The sequence below is a fragment of the Heterocephalus glaber genome, unplaced genomic scaffold (assembly GCF_053883595.1).
Source record: "Heterocephalus glaber isolate CG9 unplaced genomic scaffold, H.glaber_assembly_v1.0 deba00000676, whole genome shotgun sequence".
Classification (NCBI taxonomy): Eukaryota; Metazoa; Chordata; class Mammalia; order Rodentia; family Bathyergidae; genus Heterocephalus; species Heterocephalus glaber.
Genome location: NW_028258156.1, coordinates 25099436 through 25116296, shown reverse-complemented (window position 1 = coordinate 25116296; position 16861 = coordinate 25099436). Strand labels below are relative to the sequence as shown.

The following is a 16861-nucleotide window of genomic DNA, read 5'->3' as shown; positions in this document are numbered from 1 at the left end:
ACTATTCCATTTTGTATTATGAGAAGGTTCCGAAGACCTGAAACCAGAAAGACCCCTGAAGACAAATCTCAATTCTTTCAGTAACTCACACTGGTAGAAAGTTACTTAAATCTCTCAAAGTTTCAGTTTCCTCACCTGTAAAATGAGTATTACAATATGAACAATAACAATATCAGCTAGTTACTGCGAGATTAAATGAGAAAGTGTTTATAAAGCAGTACAGAACCAATCTCATACTAGGCAGTGAATAATGGAAATATTATCAATAATACATAATATATAATGTGTACCATACAAAATGGTTATAAGTATTAAAAATAAGCAAAATAATATCCACTTATAAAATAAATTCAAAACCCGTATCTCTGAAATAGAAAGAAGTTTTACAAGTAAAATTTCTTTCATTATAGTCGGTGTAAATACTTAAAACAACAGTCTTGAAATAAATTTGTGTGTGTACATTAACTATGTCAAAAATAATGGAATCAGATGTTATATTTAATCCATATATTGCTGTGAAATACAAGTTTTAATTCAAGTAAATTAGGGATAATGAGTTATTATGTTCACTTTACAAATAACTTAATTAGCTGCTTTCTTTATTATTATAAAATTATTTAATAACAGGATCTGAAAAATAAATGTATTCATGTCTACTTAGTAGAAACTAAAGGTGTGAACATTATGGATTTGATTTTGGGTTTTTTTGGGTTTTTTGGTACCGGAGATCAAACTCGGGTCCTTGTGCTTGCGGGGCAGTTGATTTTGTATATCTGTGGCAACGTTTATACTGTTCTGCACGGTGACATTTTAACCCACGATCATTACGCGCCTAACATGTAGAAAGAAAAACCTGTGTTTCCCCTGTCTGATCCTCAAACCACATGAGAGCTGTGCTTCGTGCCAAAAGAGCCTTTTCAAAGACTTTCACATTCCAGGTGCCAAACTCTCTGGAAAGGGCATCATGCCCTTTGCTTCCGCGATGACTGCATTATCCCTTTCAGCTGTTTGCTAATTTCAGGGAGGGAATAGGAACCTCCCGCCCAAGTAGGAAGACAAAAGCGTGAAGAGATAATGTAGCTCATAAAGTCGAAGTAGAAGCACAGTAAGTACAAACTTGGTAAATACTGTAAGTACTTCTATATATTTTATTGAATGGAGTAAAAGATTGGTATTATTCTAATCTTTCTAGCGATGTTTCCCCACAAGATCAACAATGTCAAGTGTTTTTAAAAATATTTTTAGAAGAGACAAAAAATAATTTCTGATAATAAATTTAAAATGTATCTTATGGTATCACAAATCTTAGTAGCACTTTTTCTTGATTACTGGGAAGCAAGAATTTAATAAATGTCCTTGACATTACAAGAGACACAGTAGTAGCTTTGGAAGGACAACACATGTCTCTTATTCTTCATTATGTGTTACATTTCATAAATATGTGAATGAATGAATAAATACAAGAAAACCTCATATGCTGAACAACTACTAAGGTCTGAGGTCTAAAAACCTTAAAATACTGCCTGGCACATAGTAAGCATGAAGTATTAGCTATTATTTCTCTTGCAAATCTCTCACAGATTTCCAACATTTTCATTTCAACGTTTCTGCAACATTTTCATCCATTGCAGAATGGGTGTAGCTGATTCCCCACTTGCACATAGAGGATCTGTTATATGAATTCTTTACTACTATTTTTCTAATTCTTCACACTGTGAATGGGATAAAAGTACAGAAAAGTAGCACAAAACTTATAGTGGGCTTCTTTAGAGATAGATAAGGATTATTTGGTGTCAAAGTCACTGTGAATAGCTTGCGAGAAACATCAACTTTGACAGAGAGAAAATGAGAAGGGTGTTCAAGCCTTGCTATGGTCATCTGCTATCAGTTTCCAGGACACTTACTGAAGCACACTGCTGATATGAAATCTGAGGCCTGCTGCTTGGATTTCTGTAGCAATCATTCTACTTATGTATGTTCATCAACAGTCCCAAATCAACCATGTATCAGAAAATAATATCTAGAGCAAATATGCAGTGTATACTTCCTCCTCCCATTGTTTTGATTCAATAGGATTCAGCGGAACCTGAATATCTATATTTTTGAAAAGTGATGCTGATGTACATGGCCTATAATCTGGAATTAGACAACCAGTGAATAGACAATAGATATGTGATGAGTTTGGCAAATCACTCCTGTTTTGGGGAATAGCAATGGTAAAAAAAATAAACACAAGAGGAAAGCAAACAGATAAAGCTCTTCTCTGTTTGGTTCAGCCTCTCCTTCAGACCTTTCTCTTATGCATTGTTCTGTGTATCAGAACTTTAAAATAAAAGTTTTAAAAGGCATTGGTACCCTGTCAAAGAAATGTAAAGATTTACAATGGCCAGATATTACCCACTGGGTTGCTATTTGGAAGAACAATGGCTTCACCAAGGACTGATGGGATAAATCTGTCAGCTTCCTGCCAAAGTCTTTCAAATGCCCTTTGCTTGTGTTCCTCACAGTCTGACTGAGTTTGTCAACATAATTTATTTTAATTTACCCTGAATGCCCATCCCTCTAGGTGGTCAAATCGAGCCCTCTCTTAACTGCCAGTGGTGTTATTTATTAATTCATTATTTATTAATTCATTCTTATACTTAAGAGATTTATGTTGAAGACTTAAGGCACCACGCTAAGCTTTACTAGTACAAAGACCAACATAACACTGTCATTTTCTTCAAGGAGTTCGCATTCCAGATGGAAAGGCAGAGAAGTAAAGAAATAGTTATGATAGAGGGTGTCCATGCAATGCTAGACACTGTTTGAATTCTATTATGTGTCAGATACTTAAAGTCCATTTAAATTTTTCAACCTCTCTGTAAGAGGAGAGAGGTCATTGTTGTCCTCATTTTACTAATATGACAACTGAGTTTCGGAGAAGAGAGACATTTGCTCTAGGGCCCACAGCTGTGAAGCTGAAGGTTGCAGTTTGCATCCAGGGCTTGCTAATCCCAACACCCATGATATTTTCCCCTGTTCCTAATTTCTTACAGTGGGATTATTCACTGGCTTTGGTGATACCTCTCCAAGACCGGGAAAGTACGGGAAGCTTCCAAAGGTGGCTTTAGAACTGGTTCTGAATGAGAAACAGTAGCTATCCACTCAAGGAAAAAGGTGAATGTGACAGGACACAGAAATCTAGAGGCCCAAGCTGAACTCGTAGTTCTGTGGGTCTGTATGGCTGGATCCGCACTGGCACATACAGAAGGAAGGCCAAGGATGGGGCTGGGAAGTGGAGGGCTTCCTCCACTGCTCACGGAGTGCCGGTTCTGTAGTCAGAGCTCTATAAACCATGCTTCAGTTAATTCATACAAACTCTCTCCCTCTATGCTTAAATCCCTACTTACAAGATGCTAAAACTAAGATTTAGAGATATTATTATCACAGCTAGTAAATTATACGACCGGCTTCAACTTCATTGTTCTTTACAAAGCCACCAACTTTCAAGAACATTACTCTAGCAAAAAATGAGTTGAAAGTATAAAACACTGAAGGCTACTGATGTAACCAAAGTAAGATACAATAGTTCCTTGAAATAAGGTGGGTGTGGAGAAAACATAGACCCACCATAGAGAGTCACTGTTCTAAACATGTAATGTGAGGTACACAGGCAATTTTAAATTTTCTAATGGCTACATTAAAGATAAAAGAAACCAATGAATTAATTTTAATAATGTTTTGTTTAATACAATTATTTAAATTACAGTATATTTCTACATGTAATTCATATAAAATTATGAATTCCTTCGTGTATGTTCTTTTTATATTATGCCTTCAAATTATAGGGTGTATTATTTTATACTTACAGCACATCTCAGTCAGACTAGTCACATTTCAAGGGCTAGGGCTATGCAGTACATATAAGACCAGTGGCCACCATATTGGACTGCAGTGACTACCATCACTAAAACTCTAGAGAATTTCAGAACTTGGAAACTGTTTTCTGGTTATGCTGAGAATTTTGGACTTTCAGAACTTCATGGGCTGACATGACAGTTTAGGATCTGGTTGAAATCATGGGACTGCATATTTTTAGGGGTGGGGAGAGGGAAAGGTATACAAAGAAGAGAAGAGATCCGAGAATGATCCCTCAGGAACAATCAAGTATTGCAGTTCACTTCTGCTCTTGTTCCTAACCAAACCTGTGAGCTTTGGTGAATCTACAACTTGACATTCTTAATACTTTTTCTATCCTTGAAGTTAAGCCTTGTACAACTACAAATATGAATGCACTATCATAAGGGAGAAACTATATCATAATTTCACGATGAACACAATGATCCTGATGGTGACCAACAAGTGAATGCAAAGAAACACTGGTGGTCATGGTTTTCAGCAAAGAATAGGGATCCATGTGTCTTAGTCACTTTCTTGTCACTGAGACACAACATCCAACAGTCACAAGTTAAAGGAGGAAAATTTTATTTTGGCTCATGGTTTTTAGATGATTCAGTCTATAGTTCGCCAACTCCAAGACAGGAAGGCATGGTGGAAGGGCCTGGGTGGAGGAAAACTGCTCATGTCATGGTGGCCAGGAAGCAGAAAGAGAAGGGAGGAGCCAGGGAGGGAGGTGATCTTTCCAGATCATGCCTCAGTGAGCCATAGGCCCACAGCCCACAGCATACACAGCCACTGAACTCACCAATGGATGACTCCACCCATGAGTATAGCACCTCCATGATCCAACCACCTTCCGAACACATGAGACCTGGGTGGGGTGCAGTGGGGAGCAATCCAGACCCAAACTGTAACACTATGTCAGGAAGACAAAGTGAATTTTTAAAAGCTATAGATGTAAACAGACATCTATGTGATTCCAAGAAGATTAATTTCTGCCTCGCTATGGAATTCAAAACAATACTTAAGTGCCCCGTCCTCTTTCATCTTGTCCTGATAACTTTCTCAGAAGGCCTCTGCGTCTAAGTTTTATTTGGTTAAGTGGAGTTAGGTATTTAATCCCAAAGGGAATTCTCTGTGAAGACCCCTATAAGTCTGAAATTGTGTTCTTCCCTTATGGAAAAGTTCTATGAGTTCCTAGGAACTTGAGTTCAATTTGCCGGATGATGGTGGTTCAATTTTCTTTAGGTTCAGAGAGGAAAACAAAGCTGCTGTTTGTTGGGCCAAGTAAATCTATGGCCTCACAATGAAATTTCTTTTCCTTTACTCATTCTGAGGAAAATGATGAGCTTTGTAATGTTAGGTAACATGCTGTTGAGAGATGTGTGGGAAAAAGGAAATTTTAAATAATCCCAGTTAAACAAACTTTCGTTTTTCAATTGGAAAAGGAATGTGACCTCCCAGGCTAAGGATTAGCAATGAATTGCTTCTCCAATAGTAAACTACTGAATATTTCTCTAATTTAAGACATCTTTTTTCCTATTTCCTAACATGAAAGAAATAGAATGTAAGAATCTGACAAATACCATGGCACATCATACGGATTTCCCACATCAAAATATATTCTGCCACGAACAATATGATTAAAAGACATTTTAAGTGGAATGGCTGCAATTTTCAAAGACCATGCAAAGCAAGATTATATTAAATCTCCTCTGAACCTCTTTATCACATGCTTAAGGTTTCACATGAGCCTTATCTATGACTAGAGTTCACAGATCATTAAGTCAGAGGGGACCTGCAATATCACTGCATCTCATTACCCTCTCATTCTATAAATGGTAAAACAGAACCAGAATTCACTTCCCCTGATTCTTTGTTCAATATTCTTCCCACTCCACCCTAATGTAGCCTGTAAGAAAAAAAAAGAATTTCAACTCTATAAAAAGATTGTGCTTTTCAAAGAATGTCATTTTTATTGTCTTGGTTTACTTTGAAAATCTCCAATGACTGTTCTTAAAAATTGTTTTTCATTTATAGTATAAAAGGATTCTTGTTTTGCTAATAAAAATGTACAAAAATAAGAGAAATGAAATGGATTTCATAGAAAACATTGAGTGAACTCAATGGAGTAAATTAGTCTAGTAAACTAGATTGGAGTAAATTTGAGTCAAATTCAATACTCCTTTGGTTGTACAGTGGTACTTCAGTTCACGAACTCAATTCTTTCCACAGTTCTGGTCACAAACTGAACTGGATGAGAATAGAATCATATTTCCCCATAAGCAACATTGAACCTAACCACTGAGTCTGATTCAGTTCTCATCCAACTCAATTTGTGACAGAACTGTGGAGTCAAGTTCATGAACCGAGGTACCACAGTATATCACAGTAGATAATTTATCAGAATCTATTATACGTGGATTACGGCTTGTTTTCTCCCTCCTTCCCTCCTTTCCTCTCTTTCTTTGTTTCTTCTTTTTTTTCCTAATAAAAACATTAAAAATCAGCAAATATAAAGGCTGGTACTTACTAATCAACAAGATGAGGGATAAATCATAAGCATAAACATGAAAGAAGAAGAAATACTTTGAAGCAGGGCCCTTGCAGTTTCCAAGCTTGTGTTGTTCCCAGTTTTCTTTGTTTTTCGTTTGTTTGTTTTTTAATGTGGCTGTTTTTGTTTTTGGACAAGGAATTTGACAGGTACAGAGTACACTTCTAATAGTATAATTATGCCTTTATCCTGATTTAAAAATTATTAGGCATAAAAATAGGAGCAATCACCCAGTCAGCAGGCCCAGAAGAATCCACAGCACGATGTGCTGGAGACCCGGGCCCCACACACTGCGGTGACTCAGAAGGGCTCTCAGGACAGGGCAGGAAGGAGAGGGGATTAATGAGAAAACGGGGCTCCTCTGTCCAACTGCAGACTTACAATGGTTGGTGGTGACATCATCCTGATAATAAATAAATAATGGAAATAGTATTTGCTCAAGAGTAGTCTACTGACGCTACTCATTCCTCTTTTTAGATAGGAGTGAAATCACTCAGCCTTTAGTGAGGCACTCTACCAAAACAAGTGAATTACTCAGAAACCCACTGGCAATCAGTTACCATCAATTCTCATTTGAGATACATGCCATTTGTCCCCAAGACAGAGGACACTGCATTACCCATCCCTAATTTATTGCCCCCAAATGGATCAGCATCTAACAGTCTGCCTCACAAGACACAATCTGCTCTTCTAGAAGCCAGAATTGTCTACTCATCACCATTTCCGTGTGGAGACATTAAAATAATTTTAACAACATTTGTTCTCATTATTTAAAGAGTTCTTTAAAACTGGAAAAAGAAAACAAGAAGTTCCTAGTAAAAGATAACTTGTCTCTGCCCTCAGGTAGAGACATCACCTGAGCTCCCAAAGCAAGGCCAGATCAGGAAGGGGAATCCATCAATGTAACCATAACCCAGACCCTGCAGGCCACTTGGTAACTGTGCCACCGGAGGACTTCTTCAGATATCAATGATCCTTGTGTCTTCCACAACCAATGTACTCAACCTCTGGCCATAGTTTAGAATGAAGAGACAATGTTTTATAATAAAGAAGTCATGCCTATTTACTTGTAAGCAATTTATATGATCATTTTCCAAAAGCAAAAGAGCAAGCTTTAAAAAAACATTAAAAATCCTATTCTCTTTGTAAGCGTAGGGTTTTTTCTTTTTAAACAAATAGCAAGGAAAGTTCACTCCATGAGACTGAGAATAATATCACCTTCAACTATGTCATGCCTTTTTTTTTTTAAGGAACTAACACATACCTTGAATGTGAAAATGACAAACTCCGTTTATAGCTCATTTCTTATTACTTCTCACTGCAGAAGGTAAAAGAACTCTTCTGATTTCACTGGGGAGTTTAAAAATTTGATCTATGCTTCATTAACAGGTACGATGACAAATAGGTTAAAAATAACCCCTCTAAACTCCTACAACTGCATATAATATTCTGATCTCCTACTATGGTGAATTCTACAACATGCTGCTTGAAGAAGTATTTTCTCACTTGTATCAAATGTTCTTGACATTTAATTCCATTGAGTGAGTTCTTGCTTCTGTCATCTAAAACAGAGATTAAAATAAGAAATAATATGCCTACAGATTCATACCTTATTTTATTAGTGGGAAACCTCCTGGTTAACCTTCCTATTATAGAGGAAGCTTTCTCCAGAGTAATTGCATCATGGTTAAAAAAAAAAAAGAGGAAGGGGGAGGAAGCAAGTGAGGAAAGTTAGAGGAGAGTTTTGTAGTAAGAAGAAAAGTTATTAACAAAAAAGAACAGAGAGAAGTCGACAAAGAGGTGAAGAAATCAAGAGCGAGGAAGATAAAAAGTACAAAAAGAATGATGTAAGATCAGAAGGCTACACCATGAACCTCCCCCAACAATCAGATTGTAATTCCCAAACCCCAAAATACAATGATGTATAGAGGTTCTGGCAAGGGAATGTGGTCAGAGGAAATATTTATTTTGCCTTACTTTTCTTATTTATTTAAAATCTTTTGTAGTCTTGAAAAAAATCTCTTGAAAAAAATGTAGGGTTTATTCTCTTCCTCTACCCACAGTGTCTCCCAGATTTACTGCTCATTGGACTGCTGGAGATTGGGCAAATGTCTGGCAAAACTAGATAAAATAATTCAATTTTATCCGATTTCTTTGTCAGTTATTTGTTTACCAGCCTCACTTCACCCTGATTACCTGGGACCTTCACTTACATTGTGGTTCTCATGCTTGGCTACAGAATGGTGGTGCCTCCTTTATTTTTCTTATTTATGAAGAGGACATGGCTACAAGATACTATGGAGCTACAGATGTTTGCTTGACTTCTTTTTTCATATAGGCTAAGCAAGAAAGCTTCAGCGGGAAGTAAGACACATTCCCCCCTTCCTAAACTTTCAATATTTTATATTATTTATTCAATTATTTTTCTCAAAAGAGAAGAACTTTAATGAGTCAAGTCACCAATCCCTTTGTTCCATTTTGTATTAATCACTCCAACAAATGAGTACTTTTAAGAGAATACCAGATGCAACAGAATCTGTGGCTTTTTAGCTGTAAGTTGTAGCATTTTCTGTACCATAACCACCTGATGGAGGTCTGCTTGCATTGGAGGATCTGAGACTATGTTAAGTCTTCCTTCTTGATGTCTCATATCCCCATTGGTACCACAATTTATTCATTTAAGATGCTTCTTCTGAGAAGTAAGTCCTGCTCTTCCCTGATCTCTGCAGAACAGGGCATATTTGCTATTAGCATTGTTCTTTCATTGTGCTGGAGGGGAAACATCTGTTGTCATCTAGTCGCTATTATTGTATTGTTTAATAGTCTTGTGTTTCCCACTGGAACATCAGTGATGTTGTGCTCTGGATGCTTTCAGTAATCTTCAAAAACAAGCATTAAAAGGGATAACTTAAGCAAAACAAAGATTCCTCTTTGAATTTGGAATTGCCTGGAGGGTAAATACTCTTCTTAACAAAACTTAATCAGTTTAAAAAATTCATTTACTTTTTAATTCCTCTTGTTCCCTCTCTCCTTCCCTCCCTCCCTCCTTTTCTTTCTCTCCCTCTCTCTCTCTTTCCCTCCCTTCCAAGTCACAAGTCTCATTTCATACTTTTTTCTCTTTGCTTTTCTTATTTCTGCTAAAATGTTTAATTGAAGCAAATTTTACTGTATTATACACAGTGAAATACACAGATCTCAAGTTTTGACAAATGCACATGACTAAGTAACCCACATCCTCTCAAGATGCATAATGGAATCATCACCCCAGAAAGGTGGAGATTATACTGAAACAGTGTAATTCATTAAAAGGAATTCTGAAGGAGTAGTTAGTGTGCAAGTAGTAGTTGTTGAAATGAAATGTTAATAAGGTAAAGCGTACTTAGGGTTTGTAACATTCTTCAAGTTTAGTTCTATGAGATTTGTCTCCCCAGTTTCTGGAGGACATTGGAGTGCGACTGTACCGCACACACTTGTTGATGGGATTGTCAGGAGCATTCAGAAATTGATGCTGCTCTATCCCAACTCTTTCTCCCCTGCTTGGGTTCAATAACACATTGGAATTGGTCAGGATAGTGTTGGAGCCCAGATGTTTACCCGTGAGTGCTCCAGACCAGAGCAAAGTTAATCCCTCTCATCAAACCTGAGCTATAACTAGACTGATACTGATTTGGTTTTCTCATCATCTGTAACTTTACATCTCACCTCTCAGCCACACAAGGTAATCAGAAGAGGCTGAGAGAGCAGAGAGAGGAAGGACTACTTCCCTGGTAAAGCCCCAGAGAAATCTGGAGTGCAAACAGTAAAAAGACTCTCTGCTGACCCAGGAGGCAGAAGGACCACAGCTGCCCCGGACTACAGCATCGAAGAGATGGCCACGGCCCAGGTCCAGGAACACAGAGCAGTTCCCACGCCCTCACGAAGGCCTCAAAACAGAGCAACTGTCCAGAAGGAGTGGATAGGGTGGGGACAGTGGCTCTCTGTGTGGATTAGTCACCAGAGGCTGGAGGAGACAAAGGAGGAGGAATGGGTGTCTGGGGCAGCAGGTGCCTCCCTACCTACAACCTGGTGCTGCAGAATAAGCCCCTCAAAACGTAGTTTAAAAACCAGAAAAATCAGAGACAGTAAATCAGAGTTGAATGAAATTAAGTTTCCACTAATCTGATAGAAAGGGATGAAAAACATTGGTTTATGGAAGAACAAAGAAAGTTTAGCTTCTCTGATACCCAAGTTTGTGTGCAGAACTGATAAATATATTTGTGCAAGCATAAAAAGTTCTGGAAGGACTTGCAGAAACTGTTGCCCCAACTGTTGCCTGTGGAGAAAGAGAATGTAGATCTGGGGCAGAGGAAAGACTTATTTTTATTGTTTATAGTTTTGTATTAATTGAATTTTTCACCAAGTCAAATTATTGTTATATAAACTCAATTTTTTTTTTTTTTGGTACCGGGGATCACACTCCCGACCTTGTGCTTTTGAGGCAGGCGGCAGAACCACTGAGCTAAATCCCTGGCCCTTATAAACTCAAATATTTAAACTGAGTAGGTAGACAGTACATTCAAGATTGCATTGACGAAAAAAAAAAAAAGAAAAAAAGGATTGCATTAATGTAAAAAAATTCTTGGTTTTAGTCCAAAGTCCATTGAATACTTGAAAGAGTTACAGCTATTTCTTTTATAATAGTAGTAATATCATTTTATATCATTTTTATGTACCGCCATTTATATGTGAGACAACAAACTTGGATATTAAAGGATTACATGAAAAGTTAGTTTCATTAGGTGAAGTTAATGGAAGCGAGTAAAACGATTTAACTTTGAAACTGATCTACCTGGTCAACATTGTACATGTATCCTTCCTCCCTCCCCTTCCTTCCCTTCTCTTCCTTTCTTTCTCTCCTCTCCTCCCTCCCTCCCTTCTTTCTTTCTTTCTTTTTTTCTTTCCCTACTTCTCTCTCTCTCTTCTTTTTCCCTCCTCATCTTTCTTTCTTTCTTTTTTTGCCATATTGGGACTGAACTCTGGGCCTTCTCCGTTTTTTAGTTTTTATTTTGAGACAGGTTATAGCTAAGTTGCTCAAGTTGGGCTTGAACTTGTGATCCTCTTGCTCCAGCCTCCCAGAGTGCTGGGATTGCAGGTGTGTACCGCTAAGCTTGGCTTTAGTTTCTCGACTTGTCCTTTTGGTTATCCATAAAATACAAATTGAATAACATATATGAAACTTTTAGGACCTCATGGGAGAAACATGCTCATATAAGTAGCACATTTTTCTCTTGAGGCAAGTTTTTTGGTGAAGCATTCAATGATGGGACTCTGGCCAAAAGTGGCACACCCAGCACTGTGCTCCCAGCCATGGGGCATGGCAGGGGCACAGAGACAGAGCTGGGAGCAAGGACTTTCTTTTCCACATCACCACGGAGCTGCCAGTGGTTCTCATTCTTCTCTGGACAAATCTTACAAGAGGCAAAACTCACATGACAAAATGTGTACCAAGAAGACAGACTTCAAAAGAGTGAACACTGACTGTAAGGTTCCAAAGCAAAATGGGTCTTTGTTATTTTATTGGGAATATGTAACTGGGATATCTGCTTTTATTGGGTGCTAGTTTCTGACTTTAGGGAGTTTATGTTTCTTTCAAGGGCTCCAAGGCACCTGATAACCTCTTTTTCCCTCCTCTGTGATTCTGCTCTATTGCTATTTTCACCTATGTGCATCCCATTAATTACATAATAGAGATATTTTAAATTTGGTGTTTGTTTTTCATGAAAACGTAATGAAAGAAGACTTGGGGGCTTAAATAAACTAGATTTTTAGTAAGAATGATTATTTTCTCAAAAAACAATATCTGACTTTGGAAGAGGCAAACAGTCTATTGTGCAAATCCATCGCAGGTGGAAGAGACAGAGTGGGAAGAGAGGGAGGCAGAGATGGAGGCAGAGGCAGGAAAGGGGAAAGGAAGGAGAAGGGGGAGAGAGGAAGGGAGGGGAGGACAGACAGGGAGGGGAAGAGGAGGGAGAAGAGAGGCCGGGTGAGAGGGCCCTCATTCACACTGAGCCTCTACAGCACGCGGAGCTCAGTGAGGACTGCATCTGCCTCCTTGTTACTGCGAGGAAACGGAGATGAGTGAGAGAAGCAGCTTCTCACTTTTCACTTTTCTTGGGGTACTCAGTTAGCAAGTGGTTGGTTCAAGAGTCAAACCAGACCAGCCTAGTATCAGTCTCCACTGGCTTTGTTCAACAGTCATCTCTCTAATAATGAGTATCACTGTTTCTGTTTTTCTTTTCTTTGTTTAATTTTAAAAGACTAAGCAAAAGAGATTATGAATATCAAGGGATAAAGTAAAATTCCTCTCTGAAACATATTTGATAGAAGACAGAAGAAACTGACTTTTAAAGGTTAAAAAGAGGTTTTCTACAGAAGTAGGAAAAACCATAGTTTAAGTTAAAGGGACACAAAATCTATAATTTTAACCAAGAAAGCATATAGAAACCATAGTTTAAGTTAAAGGGACACAAAATCTATAATTTTAACCAAGAAAGCATATAGAAACCATAGTTTAAGTTAAAGGGACACAAAATCTATAATTTTGGCCAAGAAAGCACATATCAGATCAGCCATGAAAATGGGTGAAGCAGAATCAATCACATTTTATTGATTTTAAGAACAACAGATTTTGAATCACATAAAAGTCACATTTTGTCTTTGTCAAGAAAACTCACTGAAGACCATGAATTAGCTTGACAGAAAAGAACTTGGCTTGAAGAAACAAATCATTTGATAACATCTAATGGAATATAAAAAGCCAAGTGTGAAGAGAAGTAGAGAATTTTTCCCAGGTAAAGTGGTGCTTAGGAAAGTTTATTTTTTCCCCTTAACAAAGGATTCAATTTATTTTAATAAATTTATATTTAGGATATAGTCTTAGATTGTTTCCTTAAACTGCATATGAATTATGAGACTTTAAGACTCTGTCTAGTCTAATAATATTTTGTTCTATATTTACATGATCTAGACCTATATTTCTTTTTAGAGAAGACATAAAAGTTTGTTGTGCAGTACTGAAGGCCTAATATTCTATCTATAGGTCATCTGCAACTCTCAGTCCGTGACTACTTTTTCCAAGAAACTCCCACCAGAGTTATTGTTCCTTTTTTTGGAATTTTACAGTACATTATCTGTAACCCTCTAGCACATTTAATCTATCCTAAATTACAAGCTTTTAAAGATATGTTTTAGTGTCTTCTCTATTAAACTACCAGCAGGTTGGGAGAACTGTAACCTTTTATTAATTTTCTCTGTATATAATCACTGCTCATTAAAACAGTGACAGTGAACAAAAACAGGAATGATATCACATGATATCACCCACACTCATGGGTGAAATGGTTACACTCTTTAGTCTCGAATACTGTTTAGATTCCCATTGTAATTTGAAAGTTTGGAGTCTCCTGACCTCTTCATTGCCCATACAACAGCATATAATATCACAGGAATCGCAATTCAGAGTTTTCCAAATTAGGCAGATTGACAGTGGCTCTGGATTGACAGACCTACTCTTTCAAACTCAGCAAAAAATATAACAAATTGCCAACAAATTCAGGCAGTAATCTATGTATGCACAGTTATTAATGAACAAGTTTGAATTCATTATTTCTTTAGCCTCAAAAAACCCTTAACAGCCTTCTAGAAAAGACTGCAGTATAAATAACAAGGTGATCCAATAACTTAGGAGTTATTTGGAAATATGATTCAAATCATTTGTCATTTCAGGCAAAAAATTTTCCTTCTTTCATTTGGCATCAGTGTAATTATCAGAAGCACTATAGTATAATCTTTTCTAAATAAATATGTTTGTAAAACGGAAAAAATTTCTAACCACACACATGGCTTAGAGGAGCACCTAGATTCAGTCCTTGAAGAAATAAAGAAATAACCATTATGTATTGCCTACATTAAGTCCATATCACAGTTGAACAATTCTGATACTTGAGAAATCTAATTTTAAGTAACTACTTCTTAAGAGTGCAGTTAGCATTATTTTTTGCATTAAATAAACCAAAATGAGGTATATTCCTGTAACTTACCATATATTTGGATTTAATTCCAGTTGGTGGTAGGAGTCAAAGTCATCTCGTAGGATAATGCTGTCAGTATGTATTTCAGCTAAAAAAGGAAAATATTTAGAAAAGAATTACATTACAACCATAAATTCGGCTAAACAAAATTGTTAACATCCCATACTTCTGAAGCATAGTAGTATTTTAAACTAATACTGAATTTTAAATGAGTAGTTGATTGTATTTGCTCTGTTCCTACTATGGGTTGGGGTGAAGGCTAAGTTATTTAGACACCTGGAAGCCTGGAGCCCAGAGGCCCCAAAGAAAAGCCTCCCAAACTGCAGCAGGCAGGAGGGGAGGGAGGGCAAGGTCAGCAGCAACCACGACAAGGGTCCACATGGCACTTGTCACTCATATTCTGACACACATCCACCCACATCTTCCAAGACACGGAGGCAGATTCAGTCTCTATCTCACTTCAAAGCATGAAGGGGATGGAGTATTCTGGCTGTTCACCTGTAGCTAAAGCCTCTGGTATTTCCTACTACCCCTCTTGTTCTGGCTTTCTTTCCTTTTCCCCTTCCTTCCTTCCTTCCCTCCTCCCTCCCTCCCTCCCTCCTTCCTTCCTTCCCTTCTCTTTCCCATGTGCTAGGCAGGCTTAGTGCCACTGAGCTAAATCCCCAGTCCCCCTCTGGCTTGCTTTCCAATTCCTTATATTCATTCATATTTTAATTTACTGTGCTTTGACTGCATGGGAGAATTTATCTATATGAGTAAGTAAAATTCCTAAGTAAAGTCATTTTAAAAACCAGGAGGAATGCCATGGAACCATCCATGGTTTTAAATACATTACCACTGTCCTTGAATTGTGTTAAATACCCATTTTCAAGCTTTAGAAGAGCTTTGGGCATGTCAAGACCAAAGACTTTTTCAGAAAGTGTAGCGTATATATTTCCACTGAAAACAGATGGGCAAAGAAGAAAAATTTTATGGCAGCCACAGTGTAAGTGTGTTCAAGTTATAAAAAATTAATTAGTGCTTTAAAAACACTGTCATCTGATTCAGACGACTTGCTAAAGTTTATTTCAAGTATAACATAAACTCACTGGGTCTTCACAATTTTTTTGAACAAGTTAACAGATGTCTTTTGGAAAAACTAAAATCATATCACTTGATTAGCAAAAAACCCTAATTTTTAATTTATTTTCAAAAGTGGTATTTTATGGTTTTGAAAAGCTCTCTCAAATATAATTCTCTGAGCTAACTGGGTAATTAAAATCTCTTCTCAAATCAGGAAGCATACTTTCCAATTCTCTTTGGTGAAAGCCCCACCTAGCCCCCTTTTTCCAGGTCTGCCAGCAGGCGAGCACATAATGAAGTCCTGGACACCAATGAATCCAAGTACTGAGAGCCTGGGGCAGGAGAAGAGGGGAAGGAGGCTGGACGATGGGGAGAGCGGGGTGCACTCTGTGCTGGGGAGAGAGTTAATGATTCCTCCCAGCGATGAGAAGCAGTGTCTGAAATGCCTACAGGGGACAGCGCTGGCTCTCAGATTCCCAGCCGGGCCAGGCTCAGCTGGGCCACTGAGGGTCACCAGCCGGCCCAGCGGCCAGGAGGCATCCTTCTAAGCCAGCACTGAATCTGCCAACTCAGAGCAGCCTGGAGCTGCAGACAACATAAAAGCCCAGCTTCTCAAGGCAGGTTTTCCAAAGAGAAAAATAAATTAATTGGGTTTATAGGTTGAAAGGAAAATCCCAAGAGACAACTGACCTATCTGGAAGTCCCTCAGTGAGACCCATCTGAAAGGCGAGAACAGTGAGGATGGCTTCTTTTCACTCCTACTAAATTGTATAGCATAGGAAATTGTTTTTCAAATAAGTTCTTACTGACACAAGAAATTTAACTCTTCAAGGTCACTTGTTTTCTAGAGGTTTTTGTACAAAGGCAGTGGGTTAGCCTCAATGGCTATTTGTTCCTGTATTTATTTATTTATTTATTTATTTATTCCAAACACTGCCATATTATTCATCACACACTTTACAACTTCATTTAATCCTCCTATCAACCCCGTGAAGTAGGCACTATTATTATCATCCCATTTTACAGATGGGGAAACCAAGGCACACCACTATCACAGGGCTAGCAGATGGCAAAGCTGAGAAAAACCTGGGCAGTTTGGTTCCAGAAGCTGTACACTTAACCACTACACAACTTTACCTTCAGAACTTGAGGCGCTAAGTAGGAGACACTGAAAAAAAATCATGCTACCATGTGAAAAAGCAGACAGTCTCCTTTCCAAGTTTGAAGAAAATCGTCTCTCTCTTTCAGTGTACTAATTTGAACAGAAGTCTCAAATCTGAAGGCACCTCTGTTC

The 16861-nt window shown here is 37.9% G+C and overlaps 1 protein-coding gene across 1 annotated transcript in view; it reads right to left on the bottom strand.

Annotated features, from left to right (window-relative positions):
* Positions 1–16861, bottom strand: part of Reln (reelin) — a 445708-nt gene that overhangs the window by 216482 nt on the left and 212365 nt on the right. Inside the window, 1 exon segment of the mRNA XM_021253949.2 lies at positions 14515–14593. Coding sequence (XP_021109608.2) covers positions 14515–14593 — 79 coding nt within the window.